At 33.7% G+C, this 21,572-nt stretch overlaps 1 protein-coding gene across 1 annotated transcript in view; it reads left to right on the forward strand.

Moving 5' to 3' along the window:
- The window catches only part of KPNA5 (karyopherin subunit alpha 5), a 48,018-nt gene that overhangs the window by 15,748 nt on the left and 10,698 nt on the right, over positions 1 to 21,572 (forward strand). Inside the window, exons 7-12 of the mRNA XM_004422251.3 lie at positions 358 to 446; positions 5,179 to 5,278; positions 14,850 to 15,013; positions 16,975 to 17,053; positions 18,636 to 18,761; positions 19,711 to 19,838. Coding sequence (XP_004422308.1) covers positions 358 to 446; positions 5,179 to 5,278; positions 14,850 to 15,013; positions 16,975 to 17,053; positions 18,636 to 18,761; positions 19,711 to 19,838 — 686 coding nt within the window. The remainder of the gene's footprint in view (positions 1 to 357; positions 447 to 5,178; positions 5,279 to 14,849; positions 15,014 to 16,974; positions 17,054 to 18,635; positions 18,762 to 19,710; positions 19,839 to 21,572) is intronic.

Below are 21,572 nucleotides of genomic sequence, written 5' to 3' on the forward strand. Positions count from 1 at the left end.
AGTGGATTTCTTGGCATAGGAGCAAACCTCTAGTATAGGTAACTAGAAAGTTCACCAAATAGATATATTGTGCCTCTCCACGTAGATTCGGAGTCGACAAACTATGCTCTTTGTTGAGCAGAATAAACATTTCACTAGTATGTAAGGAAAATTTTTAAAATGCTTTCTTTCAATTTGATTAAAAATATTATTAAATGGCATTTTTAAAGTTTTCCTTTCTTACCACCCTACTAGCATTTTTTTCCACATCTTGAAAACTATCACTTGGTTCATTTTGTACCAAAATCTCATTCTTAACATAGAGCATCTTATTTAGGATATTGTCCTAAGAGAATATCTTTTTCTTATTTTTCTAAGGCTGTTTGGGCACTTGGTAATATTGCTGGTGACAATGCAGAGTGCAGAGATTTTGTTTTGAATTGTGACATACTTCCACCTCTTTTAGAGTAAGTACTCTAAATTTATCATAATTAAATTACTACTACTTTTGGAAAAGAAAACTATAGTCTCCACTATATTTTTACATATACAATTAAGTTCTTCAGTGATGCTTTTAAATTTGGCTTATGTTCAACCATGCCTGCAATAGCTTGAAAGTAGGTACAACAAAAAAAACTTTTCAAATTGTATCATGTCTGTGTCTTTTATGTCCTCTTAAGCTATACTCATAGTGGTCATTGCTTACTTGATGCTTACTGTGCTAACATAATTATTCTACAAAACAAGGATATGTAGTAGTTTTTAATACAATAAAAATTTAAATATTGCTAAAATGGAGACTCTAATACATGAACAGATGGTATATTTAGAATGTCAGTAGGTTTTTATATTTGATTTTGAAATGTTGAGAATAAAGATCATAAAAGATTTTTCTTTTCAAAATTAGAATTTTACTTAAAATGACTTATCTGGTGGTTTTTTTCAAATACTTTGCATTTTTTTTAAAGAAATTACTCTACAATATAAAGTCCTTTACAGAAATGACATAAAATTATTTGAAAGATAGGTTTCTTTATCCACCTTGGTTATCATTCACTAAGAGGATCTTTATTTAGGCTAAATGCCAATGGCAAGTAGTAGGAAAAAAGAAATAATTGGGGAGATGTTTGAAAGAAAAATTTTACTCTTATTATTTCTGTGCCATTCTCCAGCCTCTCCAAGCTGAGGAATTGAGTAGAAAGAGTAATTTGTAGATACTAGTTTGCAAGAGAGATTTTATTCTTATAGAGAGAGTAGCTTCCTGTGAACAGAAGTGATTTCTCAGCAAGATTTCATTCAACTAACATTGAATACCTACTTTGTGCAGGCCACTGAACCACTCACTATAATTTCATTTATTTTGGGCTTATCCAAAGTTAACATTCCATAGTATTTGAGAATTTAACTGAAATATATAAATACTGGTTTACAGTTTAATATCAGAGTCATTTTGAAGTTTGTATTATTAAAGACATCTTTTAAATTTTCAATTTGAGATTTTTCTGGCCTGATTCTGTGGTTTGTAGATTGACTGAGCTCTTTGTTTGTCTTTTCATTTCTGCTTCTCTGTCTCTAGTTCATTTTATTATTTGTTAATGTCTCAAGTTGGTAATGGTTTATGAAATAGTAAGTAAGCATTTCTTACGTCTAATTCTTTTAAATATTCTAAGGAGCTTTTAATCATGACCAAAGAAACCAAACTAAAAAATAAAACTCTAATGGAGAACAAACAGTACCCAGGTATGTAGTGCTTGTTATGAATATATCATATCAGGAAAGAGTGGGCTTACAAAGTTGGAAAGTTTCAAAGTTTCATTTAAAAAATTGAGAAAGATAATAAAGTATGTCAAGTTAGCTCCCAGATACTCTCACTTTAGTTGGACAAAAGGAGAAAAGTTTGTTATTAGCTTTTAAAGATTACGGATTATCTGTTGTTCACATTGAAATTCACATTCAGCTAATGCTTAAGTAAATATAAAACTTCTATTAATGTATGATTTTATCAATTCTGTTTGAGTTTTAATTTGTTTTATTGTAAATCATTTGATTCTTCGTAAATGTAAACCTTTTTACTACTGTAGATTTTATATACTGACACAACTTTGTTTTTTTAATTTAATTCAAATTTAATTTAATTCAAATTTAATTTATAATATAGCAAATCTATAAGTTTTAGTATATTGTGTTTTCTTTTTCATTTATTTCAAAGTATTTTCTAGTTTTCCTGAGAGTTTTTTTGACCCATGGGTTATTTAAGAGTATGTTTACTTAATTTCCACATATTTGTGAATTTTCCATTTTTTCTTCTATTAGTGATTTATAGTTTCATTCCATTGTGGTCAGAGAAGGTACTTTGTATGATTTCAGTCTTTTTAAATATATCAGACTTGCTTTGTGATCCACTTATCCAATTTGTGATACCAATATAGTTTCAATAATATACAGAAGTTCTATTCCTATACACCTCTGTCCCACCCCCTTTAGTTGTTATTGTCACAAATTACGTCATTATACATTATGTGCTCGTTAACATAGATTTATAATTCATAATGCATTTGTCTTTTAAATCATATAGAAAAAAAGAAACATTACAAACCAAAGTATAGTGATACTGCCTTTTATATTTACCTATGTAGTTATCTTTAGCAGTGTTCTTTATTTCTTTGTCTAGTTTTGAGTTATTATTTATTATCCTTTTATTTCAGCCTAAAGGACTCCTTTTAGTTACCCTTACAAAGCAGATCTACTAGTGATGAATTTCCTCAGCTTTTGTTATTCTGGGAATCTTTTACTTTCGCCTTCATTTTTGAAGGATAGTTTTGCTGGGTATAAAATTCTTGGTTGACAGTTTTTTTTCTTTCGGCACTTCAAATATGTAATCTCGTTGCCTTCTGTCCTCCATGGTTTTTGATGAGAAATCAGCTCCTGATCTTAATGAGGAATCCTTGTACATGATGGGTCACTTCTCTCACTGCTTTCAGATTCTCTCTTTGTCTTTGGCTTTTGATAGTTTGATTATTGTGTCTTGGTGTGGATCTCTTTGAGAGTGTCTTACTTGCATTTCATTTAGCTTCTTAAGTGTGTAGATTCATATCTTTTATCAAATTTGATGTTTCAGTCATTATTTCTTCAAATATTCTTTCTACTCTTTTTTCTCCTCTCCTTTTCATACTCCTATTATGTGTATTTGGTATGTTTGATGGTGTCCCACAAGTCTCTTAGACTGTGTTCATTTTTAATCATTCTTTTTCCTTCCCCTCCTCAGACACAATAATTTCAATTTACCTATTTTCAAATTTGCTAATTATTTCTTCCGTCTGCTCAAATCTACTATTGAACCTCTCTAGTAAATTTTTTATTTCAATTATTGTACTTTTAAGCTCTATAATTTAGTTCCTTTTCATTTTGATTTTTTTATTGATAATTCTTCAGTTGCTGAGACATCATTCTTCTAATTTCCTTTCATTCTTTGTCAATGAGTTCTTTAGCTCTTTTAAGCGTATTTAAGACAGTGGATTTAAAGTCTTTGTGTAGTAAATCCAATGTCTGTGGTTCCTCAAGGACAGTTTCTTTTCATTTATATTTTCTACTGTTAATAGGCCATACTTTCTTATTTCTTTTCATGCCTTATAATTTCTCATTGAAAACTGGACATTTTGATTATTATAATGTGGCAACTTTGGAAATCAGATTCTCCCCTCTCCCCAGGGTTTATTGTTGCTGCTTGTTGTAGTTGTTTGTTTGTTTAGGAACTTTTTTGAATGAATTTTCTAAAGCCTGTATTCTTTGTCATCTGCAGTTTCTGAAGTCTCTGGTCCTTTAACTTAGTGGTTAGCTAATGGTTTGACAGCAGAGATTGCCTTAAATGTCTGGAAACAAAAGAAAAAAGAGAGAGAGAAAGAGAAAAAACTCTCCAGGTGTTTACAGGTTGGCTTTGGGTTGGGCCATTCTTTCAGTGCTTAACAAGACCAGCAACTATGACTTAGCCTTCGCTTACTGCTTGCATTGAGCCTAAAGGTCAGCTAGAGTGAAAGCTTACAGTCTTGTCAAGTTTTTTCTGAGTATGCACTTTTCCCTGGGCATCTGTGTGGCCTTCTAGATTGTCTGGTATATGTGAGAACTTTTCAAATCCTTTATTCCCCAAAGTATTTCATTCCCCAGCTTTTCCACCTGGGCTTTGAGCGTGTCTATTGTTTGCCTCAACTATATCCTTTGCTCTAGGTTTCAGTACCTTGTTCATTTGCCTTTCAATATTTTTGAGGAACATTCTTTATGTAGTTACTTCTCCACCCTGAGAGAGTTCCCAGTTAAGCAAAACAAAGGCAAGCCCCTTGCATCAGTCCTTCAGGGAGCCCCCAGGCAGGTCAAAACAAACACACACAATTCCTTAGAAACAGAAACTCTTTTGCTTCCTTTGGAACCAAAAACTCACAGTGGGAACTCAGGCTGTTGTCTTCCTGTCTGCTGCTAGACTGGGGAGGGGGCTGGGCAAGGATAAGTTAAAATACCTAAAGCTATCCTACCGTGTTTCAGACTTTTCCTGGTTAAAAGTTTTCTTGGTTACTGTAAACTTTTGACTATCTTTGAGAGTTCCAATCAAGTTGATTCTGACAGGGTTTGCATGTTTTTTTTGATATTTCTGGGGAAGGATAGACCCAGAGTTCCCTTCTCTACCGTTTTTGCTGATATCACTCCAGAACCGAGATTTTTTTTTTTAAACCTAAGTTCTCTATACTTCTAGCAGGTTGCAGGTCAGACATACTAAGACAAGCAATCTGTCCAAAAGAAAACAATTTCCCTTCTCAACAACTTATTTTCATTCAATTTGACCGATTCCTTTCTTCCTGAATTTGTATAATGTATTCTTTTTATGGTCAAAGCAAAAGTAATCTAATACTCTTTTTAAAGTATATAGAAATAAGTAAGTCAATTTCCCATGACACCCTTTATTTTGAACATGTTTTTATGTCTTTTAAGAATTCATCCTTATTATAGAATCAAAATTTTAAAAATAGAGCTGTGATATGTTTATTTTTGTTTCTGGAAATATAATGAATTTTAAAAACTTTTTTTCCTGTTTTGCCAGATCAGTTTGACTGCCTTATAAAATATATTGAGAATTTTTATATTATGGTAGAAAATAGCTAAAGAGGAAAAATGAATGTAAAGTGACAATTCCTTTTTTTTTTTTCTTGGCAGGTTATTAACAAATTCAAACAGACTTACAACAACCAGAAATGCTGTATGGGCCCTCTCAAATTTATGTAGAGGCAAAAACCCTCCTCCAAACTTCAGTAAGGTATGAGTAAAATAAACAAATTAAGGAATCTGTCTACTTAAACTTTTAAGTCTCCTTATAATAGATTTTTAGAGATTGAAGGGACTTTATTCTTTTTTTTGTAATTATTTTCTTTATTGACTAGATAAATAAGTATTTGCACATATATAAAATCAAAGGATATACAGTGAAAAGAAAGTTTGTCTTCTCCTCTTATCCCCAGTCCCCATGAATTCCTGTCCTCAGAGGCAACCACTGTCACTAGATGTTTATGTATCTTAGAGTTGACTTTAACAATCTTCTGGTCTAGTTCTTTTCATTTATAGGAAATTGAAGCCCCCCAGAAGATTAAGGTAATTCATCTTGGTCCATTGTTAGTTACAAAATTGGAATAGTAACTAGTCCAGAGTGGCTTGTACCTTCTCACTGTACTTTTTATCTGTTAGAATATCTTTTTCCTCATCTACTAATACTCTGCTGCTAGAAGAATAGGTTATTAATAAATTCCCAATCTAGTTCTATTGTCTTACCAATAAGGTGTTGTTAGAATTTGAGTAAATATTTACATTTTGAGATCTTTTTGTTTTAATTATATTACATGGTTTTTACGAGTTCTTTACCCATAGGCAGGCAGTGAAAAATTTTGTAATAACAAGCACTTTCTATAAATAATTCATTTTTTAAAAGTTTTTCTCATATTGATGATAATACCTTTGATATTTATCTAGTATGTTTTCCTGGAGAATTTGATTATTTGAAAGATACTGAAATTTATAAATTTATAAATTATATACTTATGTGATAGTCTAAACCACATTTTTCTAGGCTTTTGTTTTAAAGTGATTAACTTTGTGAAACATCTCATGGAACATTAAGGACTTAGAGAAGTTACACAGATTTTGAAAAGTCGTGTTGTAATCTGGATTTCAGGCGAATTCATATTTATAATATTGGTTAATAGACATTATTTAATAGCTGGCAAAAAAAGGAATATCGATTGGGAGACTGTTTCTTATTTTCTCTTCTGTCCTCTTACCTCTACTTCCTTCTCCTTCATCCTTACTCTCAGCTTATGACCTTGCTTCCTACTTCACTGAGAAAATTGAAGCACTCAAAAGTGAACTTGCGTAGGTAACTGTCACCACATTTACCATCCTGTCATCATGTGTACCTATTTATTATACTTTTTGTCATTGTTGGTTATTTTTCCCATGCTGCTCTATAAACTTAATTCATCTGCTTCTATGCTGCATAATTTTCTGTCTTCTCTGTTCAGAGTCATCACTCCAGCAATTTCCTTTTCTCTCTCCAACATTAACAATTATTTTCTTCTCTCCTACATCATTCTCATTCCTATAAAAATATGCCATTATTTCTTCCTCGTTAAATCTTTTCTTAATGCCTGGGGGCTCCTATCAGTTTCTTTGTTAACCACCACCCCATTTCTTTGCTCCATTTTACAGCAAGACTACTTATTTATCTCTGTTTGCATTGTCTACTTTTTCTCTCCTTGCATTGTTTCTTGAATCCACTCCAATCAGGATTTTCCCTCAGTCACTGCACTGAAACTGCCTTCATCAAGGACACAAATGTCTCCACATTGTGAAGTTCAGGGGTCAATGGTTAGACCTCATCTTACTTGACTTGCTAAAGTACAGTGGTCATTTCTCAGTCTTCATGTTACCTGGTGTGTTGCCTGCAAGTGACACAACTGATCACTCTTTCCACCGATACAACCTTTTTTCACTTGGATTTCAGGCCACTATACTCTCTTGGTTTCCTTCTACCTCAGTGACTGCTCCTTTTCAATTTCATTTGTTAGTTCTGCCTCTTCTCTTTTACCTCCTAAAGTTGACAGTACAAAGTGTATGGTTCAGCTTTTTCTTGTCTTTATTTACACTTACTTTCTTGTTCATTTCATCCATTCTGTGACTTTAAATATCATCCACATGCCAGCAACTTTCAAATTTCAATGTTTGGCTCAGATCTTCTGAGCTCCAAACTCAGCATCTTTATTTGGATATCTAATAGGCATCTTATACTCAACATATCTAAAACATAACTCCTGTTCTTTTCCCCCCAAATCCTGCTCTGCCAGCAGTCTTTCCTGTGTCAGTTAGTGGCACTTCTATCTTCCATTACTCAGATGAAAAACTTTTATAATTTTTCGCCTTCTTTTATCTCACAGTCTTCATCCACTCCATCAGAAAATTCTTTTGTCTCTACTTCTGAAATATATTCAAGTAGGGATCCCTCTAGCCAAATTTGGTACTATTTGAGGATCAAAATGAATATTTTGAAAAGAAAGGAAAGATTTTTAACAGATTGGGCAAAAAAATAATACACAGGTCTTTCCTATTACTAAAATTAAAATGGAAAAAGGGAAGCTCTTTTTTACAGAAAAATACCAACTTATACATGTAGAAGGACTATTAGAAAAGACAACCACCACAGTAATTGATTTAGGCAAAAATCATCAATGAGTTCTAAAACCTTCAGGTGAAAGATTATTAGGGAACTGGATATTCACATAATCTAAAAATATCACCCTACAGAGTATCTATTAATTACACAGGAGTTAGGAGGGAATTATATTTGCTGTTGAGAATTCCAGCAGACACCAACCACCTTAACCTTACGTGATTAAACTTGACATCACTAATAAAGGGAAAACTGACATGTGCCTTCAAATGTGATGTGACTAAAAGGAACACATCATTACCTATGTAAGACAGCTGCCAGAAATGTTTAACCTGAACTTAGTAATGAGGAAACAACAAGACAAATCAAGATTGAGGGATATTCTACAAAATAAATGTCCTGGTCTCTTTAAAAATATCAGTGTTATGAAAGACCACAGATAGGCTGGGAACTATTCAAGATTAAAAAGCAGTAAAGATACACACCTATTAGAATGGTTAGAATCTGAAAAACTGACAATACCAAGTGCTGACAAGATGCAGAGCAACTGAAACTCTTATATATTCTAATCGGAATGTAAAATGGTATAGACACTGTTAACAGGCAGTTTCTTCCTATAATTTCTGGCAATACGGCACTTACCCAAGAAATATGAAATAGTATGTCTACAAAAAGACCTATATGTAAATGTTTATGGCAGCTTTATTCATAATCACTAAAAATTGGAAACAGCCCAAATGTACATCTATTGGTGTATGGATAAACAGATTATGGTTCATTCATATGATGGAATACAACTCAACAATAAAAGGAACAAACTACTGATACGGGCAACAACATGAATGAATCTCACAAACATTAAGCTAAATGAAAGAAGCCACGTGCAAATGATGCACCTTGTATGATTCCATTTTTTGGAAAAGACATTGATTCCAATATTTTGGAAAAGACAAAACTTGAGAAACAAAAAACCAGATTGGTGATTGCCTGAGGGGAAGGAATTGATTATAAAGGGGCAGAAGAGAACTTTTCAGGGTGATAGAAATAGTCTGTATCTTGATTGAGTTGTAGCCTTACAACTGTATACATTTGTCAATACTCTCGTTAAAACTTGTACACCTGATGGGCTGGCCCCGTGGCGTAGCTGTTAAGTGCGCATGCTCAGCTGCTGGCGGCCCAGGTTCGGATCCCAGGCGCACACCAACGCCCCGCTTGTCAGGCCATGCTGTGGCAGTGTCCCACATAAAGTGGAGGAGGATTGGCATGGATGTTAGCTCAGGGCTGATCTTCCTGACAGGAAAAAAACACAAAACTGTACACCTGAAAAGAGTTAATTTTACTGTATGTAATTTATACCTCAATAAACCTGATTTTTTAAAAAGACACTGAGACATAACAAATAAATGCAATGTTTAATTATTGATTAGATCATGAATCAAAATTAAGTTTTAGCTTAAAAAATTTGAATTTGCTTTATACCTTAGATAATAGTATTTCATCAGTGTAAAATTCCCTGGTTGTGATAATTATATTGTGATAAAAGAATGTAGAAGAATGCCGTTTTTCTTAGGAGATATATGCTGAAGTATTTAGGAGTGAAGTATCATAATGATGTCTGTAGTTGGTTCTCAAATAGGCCAGTAGAAATTTGTTTTTAAATATATATATATATATATATATATATATATATATATATATATATATATGAATGTGGAGAGACAGCGCAAATGTAACAAAATGTTAACTGGTGAATCTAGGTGAGTAGCATTTGGGTGTTCTTTGTACTTTTTGTTTTTTGCAAATTTTCTATGGGTTTTGAATTTTTAAAAATAGCATACTAAGGAAGGAAATAAATCACCTCCCTTGATACCACTTGGACCATGCTACCATCTCTCTGTCACCTGGGTTATTTGTCAGGAGGCTAACAAATCTTGCCTCTCTCTCTGCTCACTCATCATTTTCTATTCCCAAGGTAGCAGCCAGGATGATCCTGCTAAAATGTTGGTTCATACCACATCTCTGTTCAGAACCCTGCAATGGCTACCTATATTTTATTCAGAGTAAAAGATAAAATTGTTAAATATCCTACAAGAATTTTCATCATTTGGCCCTTTTGTTATCTCTTATTCATCTCCTACTTTTTTCCATCTCATTTCACTCCAGCCACACTGGCCTCTGCTGTTCCTCAAATTCACAAAGCACGCTCTTGCCTTTGCTCTAGTTGTTCCTTCTGCCTAGAGCAGTGGTTCTCAAAATTTTTGGTCTCAGGACCTCTTTCCACGCTTAAAAATTATGATGACCCAAAGTTTTTGTTTATGTGGTTTATATCTAGTGATATTTACTATATTAGAAATTAAAGCTGAGAAAAATTTTAAATATTTATTCATTTAAAAATAACAATAGAGCCAGCCCTGATGGCCTAGTGGGTTCAAGTTCAGCACACTCCGTTTTGGTGGCTTGGGTTTACTTCCTGGGCATGGAATCACACCACGTATCTGTCAGTAGCCACGCTGTAGTGGCGGCTCACACAGAAGAACTAGAAGGACTTACGACTAGAATATACAATATGTACAGGGGCTTTGGGGAGATAATTAAAAAAAAAAAGAGAGGAAGATTGGCAGATGTTAGCTCAGAGCGAATCTTTGGAAAAAAATAAAAATAACAATAACAAACCTGTTACATGTTAAGTAACATTTTTATGAGAAATGTTTTTCAAAACAAGAAAATTTTTGTGAGAAGAATAGTATTGATTTACATTTTTGCAGATCTCTTTAATATCTGGAGACAGCTGGATTCTGATTTCTGATTCTGCATTCAATCTGTTGTGATATGTTGTTTTAGTGGAAGTAGATGAAGTCTTTTCAGATAATCATATATATTCTTTGATACTACTCCAAAATTTAGGTGGTAGTTTTTTAAAGGTTGGTTGCATTAAGGAATCTGAAAACATATCATTGAACCTTTTGTATGCTCTTACATTAAAATCCATTGGTCTTTCTTGCACTTTGAATGGATCTTTTTCTCATGCATGATTTTTGTAGCATCATACACTGGTCGTTTGGAAAATATCCTCACTGAATTATGCAGCTGTCCCAAAAGTTGACACATTTCATTATACAATATTTTTGAAAAATCACAATATCACCACCAGTATCAGGAAGCTGTCAGACTTAACAATGGTGGATACAGATTTTCTAAAATTCTTATTTTTGTTTGGAATCTCAAAATTTATCATTGGCAACAAGTATTTCAACTATTTTCCTTGATGTGATAGGCTCATTTTGTTTATTTTCTAAAAAAATAAAATGTCTGCTAAATATCTAAGACTGAATAAAGATTAAAAGTCAAACTTTCAAGGGGCCGACCCAGTGGTGCACTCGGTTAAGTACACGTGCTCTGCTGCGGCGGCCCGGGGTTTGCTGGTTTGGATCCTGGGTGCGCACCGACGCACCGCTTGTTAAGCCATGCTGTGGTGGTGTCCCGTATAAAGTAGAGGAAGATAGGCACAGATGTAAGCCCAGGGCCAGTCTTCCTCAGCAAAAAACAGGAGGATTGGTATCAGATGTTAGCTCAGGGCTGGTCTTCCTCACCAAAAAAAAAAAAAAAAAAAAAGTCACTCTTTCAAGTAAAAATAGTGTTCCATGGGGAAAAAATGGCTAATTCAGCTTGCAACTCAAACAAATGCTTTTCTTGGAGTCCACCATCATACTTTGGTATGCAGAAGAGCTTTGTGCATATCTCACATTTCATCTCGCAATATATTCAAAAGACATATTTAAGAGTTGAGATTTAATAAAATTAGTAATTTTTACTGCTTCCTCAAGGAAATTCTTAAATGAAACTGGCTTCCTTCCTCCCGTTTAACTGCAGATGTGTGGAGGTAAAGAATACAAAGATCTATAGCACGTTTTGGTACTACTGCCTTGATTTGTGCTAAATTGCTAATAGTTTTACCTGCTGTTGCTTTTTTACCTTCATTGCAAATGTCAACAAAATGAAAAAGACCAATTATGTGTTAGTATAATTATGAAAATAGTTTTGGCATCAGAGACCACCTAAAGGTTTCAGCAATCCCCCAGGGGTCCACAGACCATACTTTGAGAACCATTGCCCTACAACACTACTTAATATCTACCTGATTCCTTCATCTCTTTAAGTGCTTGCTTAGAAGTCAGCTTTTCTGTGACCTCTATTCTGACTGCTATATTTAATAATATAATCTGTCACTACCCCCAGCCACTGAGCCCCACACTTTACTCTAATTTTCCTCATCACCTTTTAACATAGTATGTTTTTCTGTTTATTACTATTTTTAAAATATCTTTCTTCCACTAAAATATAAACTCCTTAGAGTTAGGATCCTTGTCTCTCGTTTACTTATGTATTCCAAACTTACAGTGTAATGTCACATTAACAGGGCTTAAGACTTTTGTTAGGTAAATTTTCTTTTTTTTTTTATTTATTTTTTTGAGGAAGATAGGCCCTGAGCTAACATCTGTTGCCAATCTTCCTCCTTTTTTCCTTTTTTCTCCCCAAAGCCCCAGTAGATAGTTGTATGTCATAGTTGTACATCCTTCTGGTGGCTCCATGTGGGACACTGCCTCAACACAGCCGGAGAAGCGGTACGTCGGTGCGCACCTGGGATCCGAACCCGGGCCGCCAGTAGCTGAGTGCGCACACTTAACCGCTAAGCCACGGGGCCGGCCCTCATTCAATTATTTTTGAAATTTTCATTTCCACAATCATATTTTTATATTTTCCAGAATCATTTTTCTTGTTCTCTGATTGCTCACCTTTATATAGAATTCTGTTCTTTTATAGACTCAGCAAATTGTCTTATCTCTCTGAGGATTGATAATTTTTTTGAAGTTTTCTTTTTTCTGGTGTCTCTATTTCTTTGTACGTTTTTGTTTTGTTTATGGTTTGTTTGTCTTAGTCTTTTTCCTGCTGGAGATTCTCATACATCTGGCATTCTGGACATACTTAGGAGGCAGGCTGAAAAACTGATAGGAAGATGTGTGTAGGTGGGTGTATATGCTCATCATCTCCTGGGCTTTGTTGTAGAGTAATTGGGCAGCAAAACCATATTTTGTTTGAGGAACTCCAAATTTCATTATGTTTTCTGAGACTGTTCTGTTTCTCCAGAGACAGGTTTTCCAGTTTCCTGCTGGAAGGCGGGTAGATTGGGGTGAGGTATGGAGTAGGTAATACTCCTGGAGCTCTGGGAGCTGGGCATTGGAAGAGGGCTAGAGGTTTTCATCAATCAAGATGTGAACTTTTACTTAATCTCTCTAGTTTTGACTCCGGTGCTTCATTTCAGCTTTTCCTATGCCTGATACCTGAAAGTTCAGTTTCTGTAGTTTACTTTTTGTTGTTCAGTTTCTCCTTAAAATAAACCTCTAGTCTTTGGTAGCATTGAGAATGTTAGACACCTACCTGTGTGGTAGGGACCCAGAGTCTAACCTGCTTCTCATTTAGATTTTTAATCTTTCCTTCTATTTTAGCACCACGCCTCTTCCCTGCCTTCTGTAATACCTGGTACCTCGGATTCCTAAGGCGCTTTAGGGTGATGGTTGGAGGATAAATTACCTAAGTCAGATTATCTCCCTTTATTCGCCTTCATCTTCATATATTGTGTGCAGGATTATAAATGTCTACTGGTCTCCTCAAAGATGAGATTTGTATTTCTATTTCTTCTTTTCCTTGTTTTCAGAAGACAGTGGGGGCAGAAGTATTTTTATTTTGCTCTCTTAAAACTAGAAATCTGTAGTACATTATTTTTTTAAATCAGTAAAAAGATATGTATCAACTACACTGATTTTTTTTTTTTTTTTGCTCAAAACTTTATATTTGCTTTAAAAAACTGATTTTCACATTTCTGTGTTCAAGGAGGAGGAGATAGTTGGCAAGGGTGGAGGCATGATTTTTAGGGAAGGTTCCAGTTGTGCAGATTCTATTTACTAACTTATGGATGAACACATCTACTTTGTGAGACAACTGATTTCTATTCCTGGACCCTAGAGTCATCCTTACAGGAAGGGCCCAGGAGAGAAGATAAGTATTTTCAGAAGATTATAGTTTATATACGGGCAATCTTTAAAATAGAGGTAAAGAGAAAATTTATCTAGAATGTTAGACATAAGACATCACTTTTTATTTGTAGCATATCTAACATTTAACATAGAGCTCTTATCTGAGGAGAGAGACTAAGGGATATGTTTGGTTGCTGATTTTAAAAAAAACTAAGAAATGTAGAATCAATACTGATCATGGCAATAAAAAGAGCCAACATCTGAGTGCTTACTATATGCCAGGCACCGTTCTAAGATGCCATGTGCGTGCTTACTGATTTAACAGTACCATGTTATCCCTGTTTTATGAAATGAAGAAATTGGGATTTAGAGATGTTAGGTAATTTGCCCAAGGTCTCACAACTAGTGAGTAGTGATTGAACCTAGGTCTGTCTGATTTGAGACAGGGAAGATCATAGACTTTATCTAATTCAGCCCTCTTTGTTTCACAGATTTGGAAACTGAGTCTCAGAGAGGTGAAGTGACTTACTCCCCTCACAACTAATTAATTATAGTGTTAATGCCGGAGGGATTAAAAATCTTTATTGTCATATGTATATTTTTTTAATTGAAGATTTAGGGTTTCAATACATTAAGAGGAAGTACAGTTTATTAGTGACTTCCATTTAAAAACCCTTCAGATTTCTTTTTATATTTTCTATACCTTCAGTCATCAAATGATTATTAGATTTATTTCCAGTAAGGTACATATAATAAGTAAAGTGAGGTTCTTTTAAGTTAGATCATATTCCATGATCATTATATTAAACATTTAACTGAAATATTTTGGCTTCTCTCAGTTTTGCTATGCCTTTTTTGGAGATGTGTGTATATGGTTTAGAAATAGACAGAGGATCCTAAATACATATTTCATTATTTTTTAAAAAACTTTAAATTACTACATACTTTATTCAGTATAAGATAATAGGAATCAATTCATGTTCATATATCTGATCATAATATTAAAATAGACTGTTTTAATTTCTTTGGTATTTTTGTAGCATTAAATTTTTGTTTTGAAATGAATTCCATATTTTCCTAAAGAAACTTGGTTTTAGATAGAAGAAAATTTTAAATATTGGCTCTTTCTTCCCTTCCAGGTTTCACCTTGCTTAAGTGTCCTGTCACGATTGTTGTTTAGCAGTGACCCAGATGTATTAGCAGATGTGTGTTGGGCCCTTTCTTATCTCTCTGATGGACCCAATGATAAAATTCAAGCAGTCATTGATTCTGGAGTCTGTCGAAGATTGGTGGAACTTTTGATGTAAGTATAATTTATGATTAATAATTGTATGATTATGTATTAAGTTTAGCAATTAGGGTAATGGCCTCATAAACATCTCAAGAATCACTGTCTTCAGGAAGGATTGAAAAGCTACCAACCCAACTTTGCAGAATAGCTATAATACTGAAAAATTGACCCTTAAACGTGTATCTTATATCCTATAGTTAGGACTAATTATTTTGTTAATGAATTTCCTTAATTTGATATGATTTCTTTATGAACGAGAGGGACTTAATTCAAGAAGTATTTATGGAATGCCTGTGACCTGCTAGAGTGTTGTATAAGACATTTTTAATGAAGTATAGAACATAGTTCCTGCTCTCACAGAACCAATAATCTAGTTAATTGTTCATTACCATAATTAATTTGTGTGCAAGTCCATGTAGTGAAAATCATTTCACGTGTGTTAAGGAGAATATATTTCTCATTGCTACCGTCTTTAAAAAGAACAGATTTCCTATACCAAGAAGTTAAAAAGTTGTAAGAAAACTTGTTTTAAAAAGATATTATAGTTTTTTCATCCTCTTATTTAAAAAAATTTATCATCTTCCTTCCTTTCTTCTTTCATCAGAAAGCTATTAGGTAGGCCCAAACAAGATGGATTGCACAAAGAAGAGAGGTCTAATAAGGAGTTGTGGCCCCAGTGTGAGGACAGCATCAGAGGAGGGTGGGCAGGCAGGTCCAATGCGGCGATCAGGGCCCAAGCCTGAGGATGGCACCCACTAGAGCGGAGCAGACAAGCCGGCTACAGCAAAGGGTTGGAGCCAACACACTACAGGACAGCAGCATAGCTGGATCAGAAGATTGGCCATTTATATGGCCATGATGATAATAGAAGCCAGTTTCTTATTCTCAGAGAATGGAGATATAAATATGGAAGAGAGGAAAGCCAGAACAGTCTTGTAGTATTAGATTAGAATTAAAGGTATCAATGTGAACTCATGGCTTTCAACGTAAAGAAATAGACTTAGAAATAAATATGTATGTGCATGTGTGTGTGTATGTGTGTGTGTCTGTCTTAAAGGGCCTGGGAGCAGTGACACATCTATACTAATAAGCTGAACACACTGAGTGCCCAAATCTTGGTTTTTAAATACCACTCTCCATTAAAAGGAAACCAGGCTTCTTAGAGAAATGGCTGATTCCAGACTGGGACTGAGAAAAAATAAGATGAACCCAAAAATTAATAAGTCCTCAACAAATGGAGAAATGTCAAAAGGACACAGAAGCCCACTTGAAGGGGGCTGCTTACTGTTCAAACCTAGGATGATTTGAGCATTGAAATAAATTACAGTAATATTTTACAACTTATTGAATAAAATAGCGATCCATGAGTCCACACTAAAATAAGCAGATCGATCAAGCGGTAGATAAGGCACACAGTTGGAATTGATAGTATTAGAAAATCATCATTGGCAACAATACTAATATTAGTAATTCAGACAATAATCATCAAAAGATGCTAAAACTAGTAGTGAAAGTGGGTTAAGAAATGGGATTTTACATAGTTTAAAAGTATTTCCTCAAAAAATATTAATTATAAAGGGAAAAACAGTAATGCTAAAGTGGAGAATTCTGGCAGACACCATCTTAATTAAGTGACCAGAGTTCAGCATCACTGATATGGACAAAACAGGTACCATATGCTAGCCAATACTATGTGATGAAAAGACTATATAGCATTTGTGATATCAGCTAAAAGTATATAACTTGTGTCTTAATCATGAGGAAACATTGGACAAAACCAAATAACTGACTTGTGATTGTCAAAAATGTCAAGATCATGAAAATTAAGAAAGACTATACTACGATAATTAGTGAAACTTGAGTGGGATCTCTGGTTAAAGAATATATGGGAATTTTTTGTACTATTTTTGAAAATTTTCTGCAAATTTAAAATTCTTATATAGTATGTAAGCTCATGTTTTTATTATTTTTAGGCACAATGATTATAAAGTTGTATCACCTGCATTAAGAGCAGTTGGTAATATTGTGACTGGTGATGATATTCAAACACAGGTGAGTTCAGACTTTAATATGATAAATTATTTAACGTAATGGACTTTAAGAAGTTTATCATGTTTCATACCCTTGATTACATATTAATTAAGACTTTAGCATTACCATAATTATACAAGCATCTGTAATGTGACAGTAAGCATATTCTTGATAATAAGTGATTAACCTCAAATACATTCATGTGAAAACACTATCCTAGACCTATATCAGTCTAAAGAAGTACAAGATAGGAGTTCAGTTTTTGAGGGATTTATAGTTCAATTGGGGAGAAAATATACATTAAAACAAAGCAAATTTTACCCAAGATAGTATATGTTTGCTGTGAGCAGATTGGTCAGTAAATGCTATAAAATTTTTAAAAAGAATTCAGTGTGCTGAGAAATCTTTGTAGATTCCATAAACAAGTTAGAACTAAAGCTAGATCTTAAAAGTAAAGAACAATTTAAATAGACTGGAAGAGATTTATGTGACGATAGGTACAGAGGCAGATATGTGTTTTAGAGACATTAGACTTGACTGGAAAAGAAACTGTTAGTGAGAAGGTGTTTGATTATAAATAGGTTAGAAGTGGGCTTGAAAATGGGAGGGCTTTTTATAGTAGATTGAAGACTGAGATTATGGGAATAGAAGGAAGGATAGCAAGGAAACATTTCCCAGATTGGTAATTAACTGTGTGTTTGTGTCTTTCTCTGTTTGTCTTTTGGAGGATGGTGAGATATCAAAAAAAGGTGTAATGTCAAGACTGACTTCAGATCTGGGGTACAGTCTTTCTTGAAGATAGAAACTTAAACTCTGTAACACATTATCCTTTGCTGCCATAAAGTAAACATTTTATTCTTTCAGTTTTAATCTTTTAAAGTCCTATTTAGTTATTAAAGTTAATTCATAGTAATTGATAGTTATTAATTTAAAATAGCTCTTTAAATGAAAATGCCCTTCTAAGCACACTGTTTTCAGCAGAATTTCGGTGCACTGCTTCATACGTTCTTCACCAAGTAAATTTAATGTGAATCATTGTGGCTGTTTTGCAAATAGGAACATAATTAATCTTGCCATGAAATCAAGAATATAAAGGGACAAAGCAGAATATACTTTTTACAAAAGAAAAGTGAATCAGTAAAAAAATTTGATGAAACAAATAGACTTATTCTACACATTAACGTCTCTTAACAGTTATGGAATTAGGTACTTTAAACTATTTGTTGTGTTTTTTTTTTTTATCAATTCATTTGGAAAAACTAGGTTAGATCCTGACCAGTCACTAAATCTCTCTTCAAATAGTTATATCAGGTGAACTCTGAGGGCATTTGTAAACTTGAGGGACACACCTCTGAGTGTCCTGCTTATTCGTGTTTTGGTGGATTGAGAACAGGGCACTTCATTACACCAACGTTAGACAAGTTTTGGCAAAGTGGGAGATTAGAAGACGTTAAGTGCCCAAGTTTTACTTTGAGAGGAATTACTTTTTTCTTAATTTAGTCTTTCAGAATGGTTTTTGGATTTCTAAATAATTCGTTAGTATATTTTTGTATAGTTTATTTGCTATAAAACTTTCTGTTCCCATTTCTAACTTTTGTTTTAGGTAATTTTGAATTGCTCTGCATTGCCCTGTCTCTTACACTTATTGAGTAGCCAAAAGGAGTCAATTAGAAAAGAATCCTGCTGGACTGTTTCTAACATCACTGCTGGAAATAGAGCTCAGATTCAGGTAAATACCTTTCAGATCTGAGAATAGAACTGGAAGATCTCAGAATTCAGTTTGGACAAAAATCAGCATTTTATCAGTGATGTTTTTTAGTGAGTTACTGAAAAAGATTTAAAAAAAAGATTCTGGACAAATCTTTTTTAAAGATTTTAAAGAACATGGCCTTTTCTCCTCTAAAATAATGACATTTACTTGTAGTATTCTAGTGAGGAATAGCAATTACATGTATATAATTGCCCAGAATAGTGCCTGACACATAATGGTTAGTCTCTAAAAGGGGATTGATTTTCATTAGTTTTAAATAAGTTAGGCAATGATCTTCCTCTCACAGATTTTAAATAATGATTTATTAGGGTCCTGTCAAGCTCCTTGAGCTGGTAATTACCTAACCATTTTGATCTGTCATCTGCCTTGTGCTTTATCAGCTTTAAAATGTATGTTCTGGGTGCCGGCCCCGTGGCTTAGTGGTTAAGTGTGCGCGCTCCGCTACTGGCGGCCCGGGTTCGGATCCCAGGTGCGCACCGACGCACTGCTTGTCCGGCCATGCTGAGGCCGCGTCCCACATACAGCAACTAGAAGGATGTGCAACTATGACATACAACTATCTCCTGGGGCTTTGGGGAGAAAAAGGAAAAAAAAAGGAGGAGGATTGGCAATAGATGTTAGCTCAGGGCCGGTCTTCCTCAGCAAAAAGGCGAGGATTAGCACGGATGTTAGCTCAGGGCTGATCTTCCTCGGGGGGGAAAAATAAATTTATATTCTGCTAATATATTCTCTAGTCTTAAAAGGAAAGTATATGAAAGTTTGTTGATAGATTAGAAATAAAATATTTCCAAAGGTATTTCCAAAAAGCCTGATATTTTAAAGCTATTGAGTTTCAAGATTCCTCTACTTACTTATATTTTTAAAACAATATTTGCATTGCTTATTCTATATCATTTTTCCTCCTCAGGCTGTTATAGATGCAAATATTTTTCCTGTTTTGATTGAGGTTCTTCAGAAAGCGGAGTTTCGCACCAGAAAAGAAGCAGCTTGGGCTATAACTAATGCAACATCAGGAGGCACTCCAGAACAAATAAGGTGTGATAACAGATTTTTTTAAATTGTTTTTTAAATGTAAATGGGAGAAAATTTGAAATAATACTTATTTTTTTTGTTGATGAAACTAAAATATTGTTTCTAAGTCAGTTTAAGAAGTATTTCTAATGTGAAATGATGGTGTTTGTTATATCAGTTATATCATTCATTCACAGTGGTTTATTTTTTTCATTTAACGTATAATTAACATCATTCTCCTGGGCAGACTATTAATGAAAAATCAGAGATTAAAAATCTGAAAAAGGAACAGTTTATGTTAATTTGAAAAATGTACGATCAAGGACATTATTTTTTAGACCATTAAAATCACATAAATGTAACTTTATTATATAGAAGTAGCTAATAAATTTGAATATCCACTTATCTAAAATAAAATTAAAATAGACATTTGTTTATATAGTGATGTTCTCCTATTTGATTGTTAGCCTTGGCTGTGGATAGTATCTTACTTTTATTTTTCTATAATAGTATTTTTTTTTTTTCTTTTTTATGTTAGCTTTTTGAATCTAGGCCTTTTGTTGTTTATGTACTTGTTCTTTTACTAACAACCTAAATAGTAGGTACATAGGCTCTGAAGTCAGCCTGCTTTCAAATCCTACTCCTTTGGTAAAAGTTGTGTGACCTTGACAAAGTCATTTAACCTTTCTCATCCACGGTTTCTTCATTTTTTAAATGGATTCTATAATGGATAGTATCTTATGGTAGTATCTTGACACTTAAATGCAGTTTATACATGTCAAGTGCTTAGTATGGTGCCTAAACATTAAGTTCTCAATTAAGATTAGCTGCTATTATCATTATTTGTAATCATCATAATTTTTATTATCAGTATTGCTTCCTAAGTCTATCTTGTGCTTTATTCTTTTTTCCCCTATAGCAGAGTTCCACTTTGCACTTCTATAAAAGCCTGACTTCCACCAGAATCTTCTTGGTCAGAGGATCCCTCCATGAAACTCAGGATTTTTTAGGTTTATTGAAGTGACTATTTAGGAAGTATTTTGCAATGAATATTTGATTTATTTCTTAATTTATGAATCAAGAAGTCAGGCTACTATGCTATTTTACAAATCACTTAGAAGATTTTGAAATCTACCTATTGTGAGATCATTGTCTGTTATTGCCTTCATTTGTACTGTTGTCTTGCTCTCTCAGATTCATATATCTCTATGTTGATAACATCTGTCTCTGCTTTTTACTTTCCATTCCACATCTCTGCTTTCAACAATATTTCCATTTCATTTGTTTCATGAATACAAGCAGTAACAAAACAAGATCTTTTCTTTGTTCTGGCTTGTTTTTTTTTTAATACTCATGTTACTTTTATCTGCTTTGGGGCCCAAAGTTTCTTCACCTACAAACAGTTGTACTTTTAAAATTTATTTTCATCATGTTTATTGCGTGTATTATTCCTTAAATTTATTAGTATGAATCAAGTGTCCAAACTAGGATCATTATTTTTCTAACCATTTTCACCATTGCATTAACTCCACATATATGGGAAGAGGTCTTCTTGATCTCAGGTTAGGTTCAGCGTGCATACCACTAATATTTATTGACTATCTAATATTGCCAGTTGTTGTGCTAAGTCATTGCTGTTATTGAGTGCCAATAGTGTATTAGGTACTTTCGTGTATTTCATCTCCTTTAACCTCATAACTCTATAAGATAGTTATTCATTCAACAAATATATTTGATCAATTACAGTGAAGTATATAT

Source organism: Ceratotherium simum, chromosome 19 (assembly GCF_057802395.1).
Source record: "Ceratotherium simum simum isolate JZ-2026a chromosome 19, ASM5780239v1, whole genome shotgun sequence".
In the NCBI taxonomy this organism is placed as follows: domain Eukaryota; kingdom Metazoa; phylum Chordata; class Mammalia; order Perissodactyla; family Rhinocerotidae; genus Ceratotherium; species Ceratotherium simum.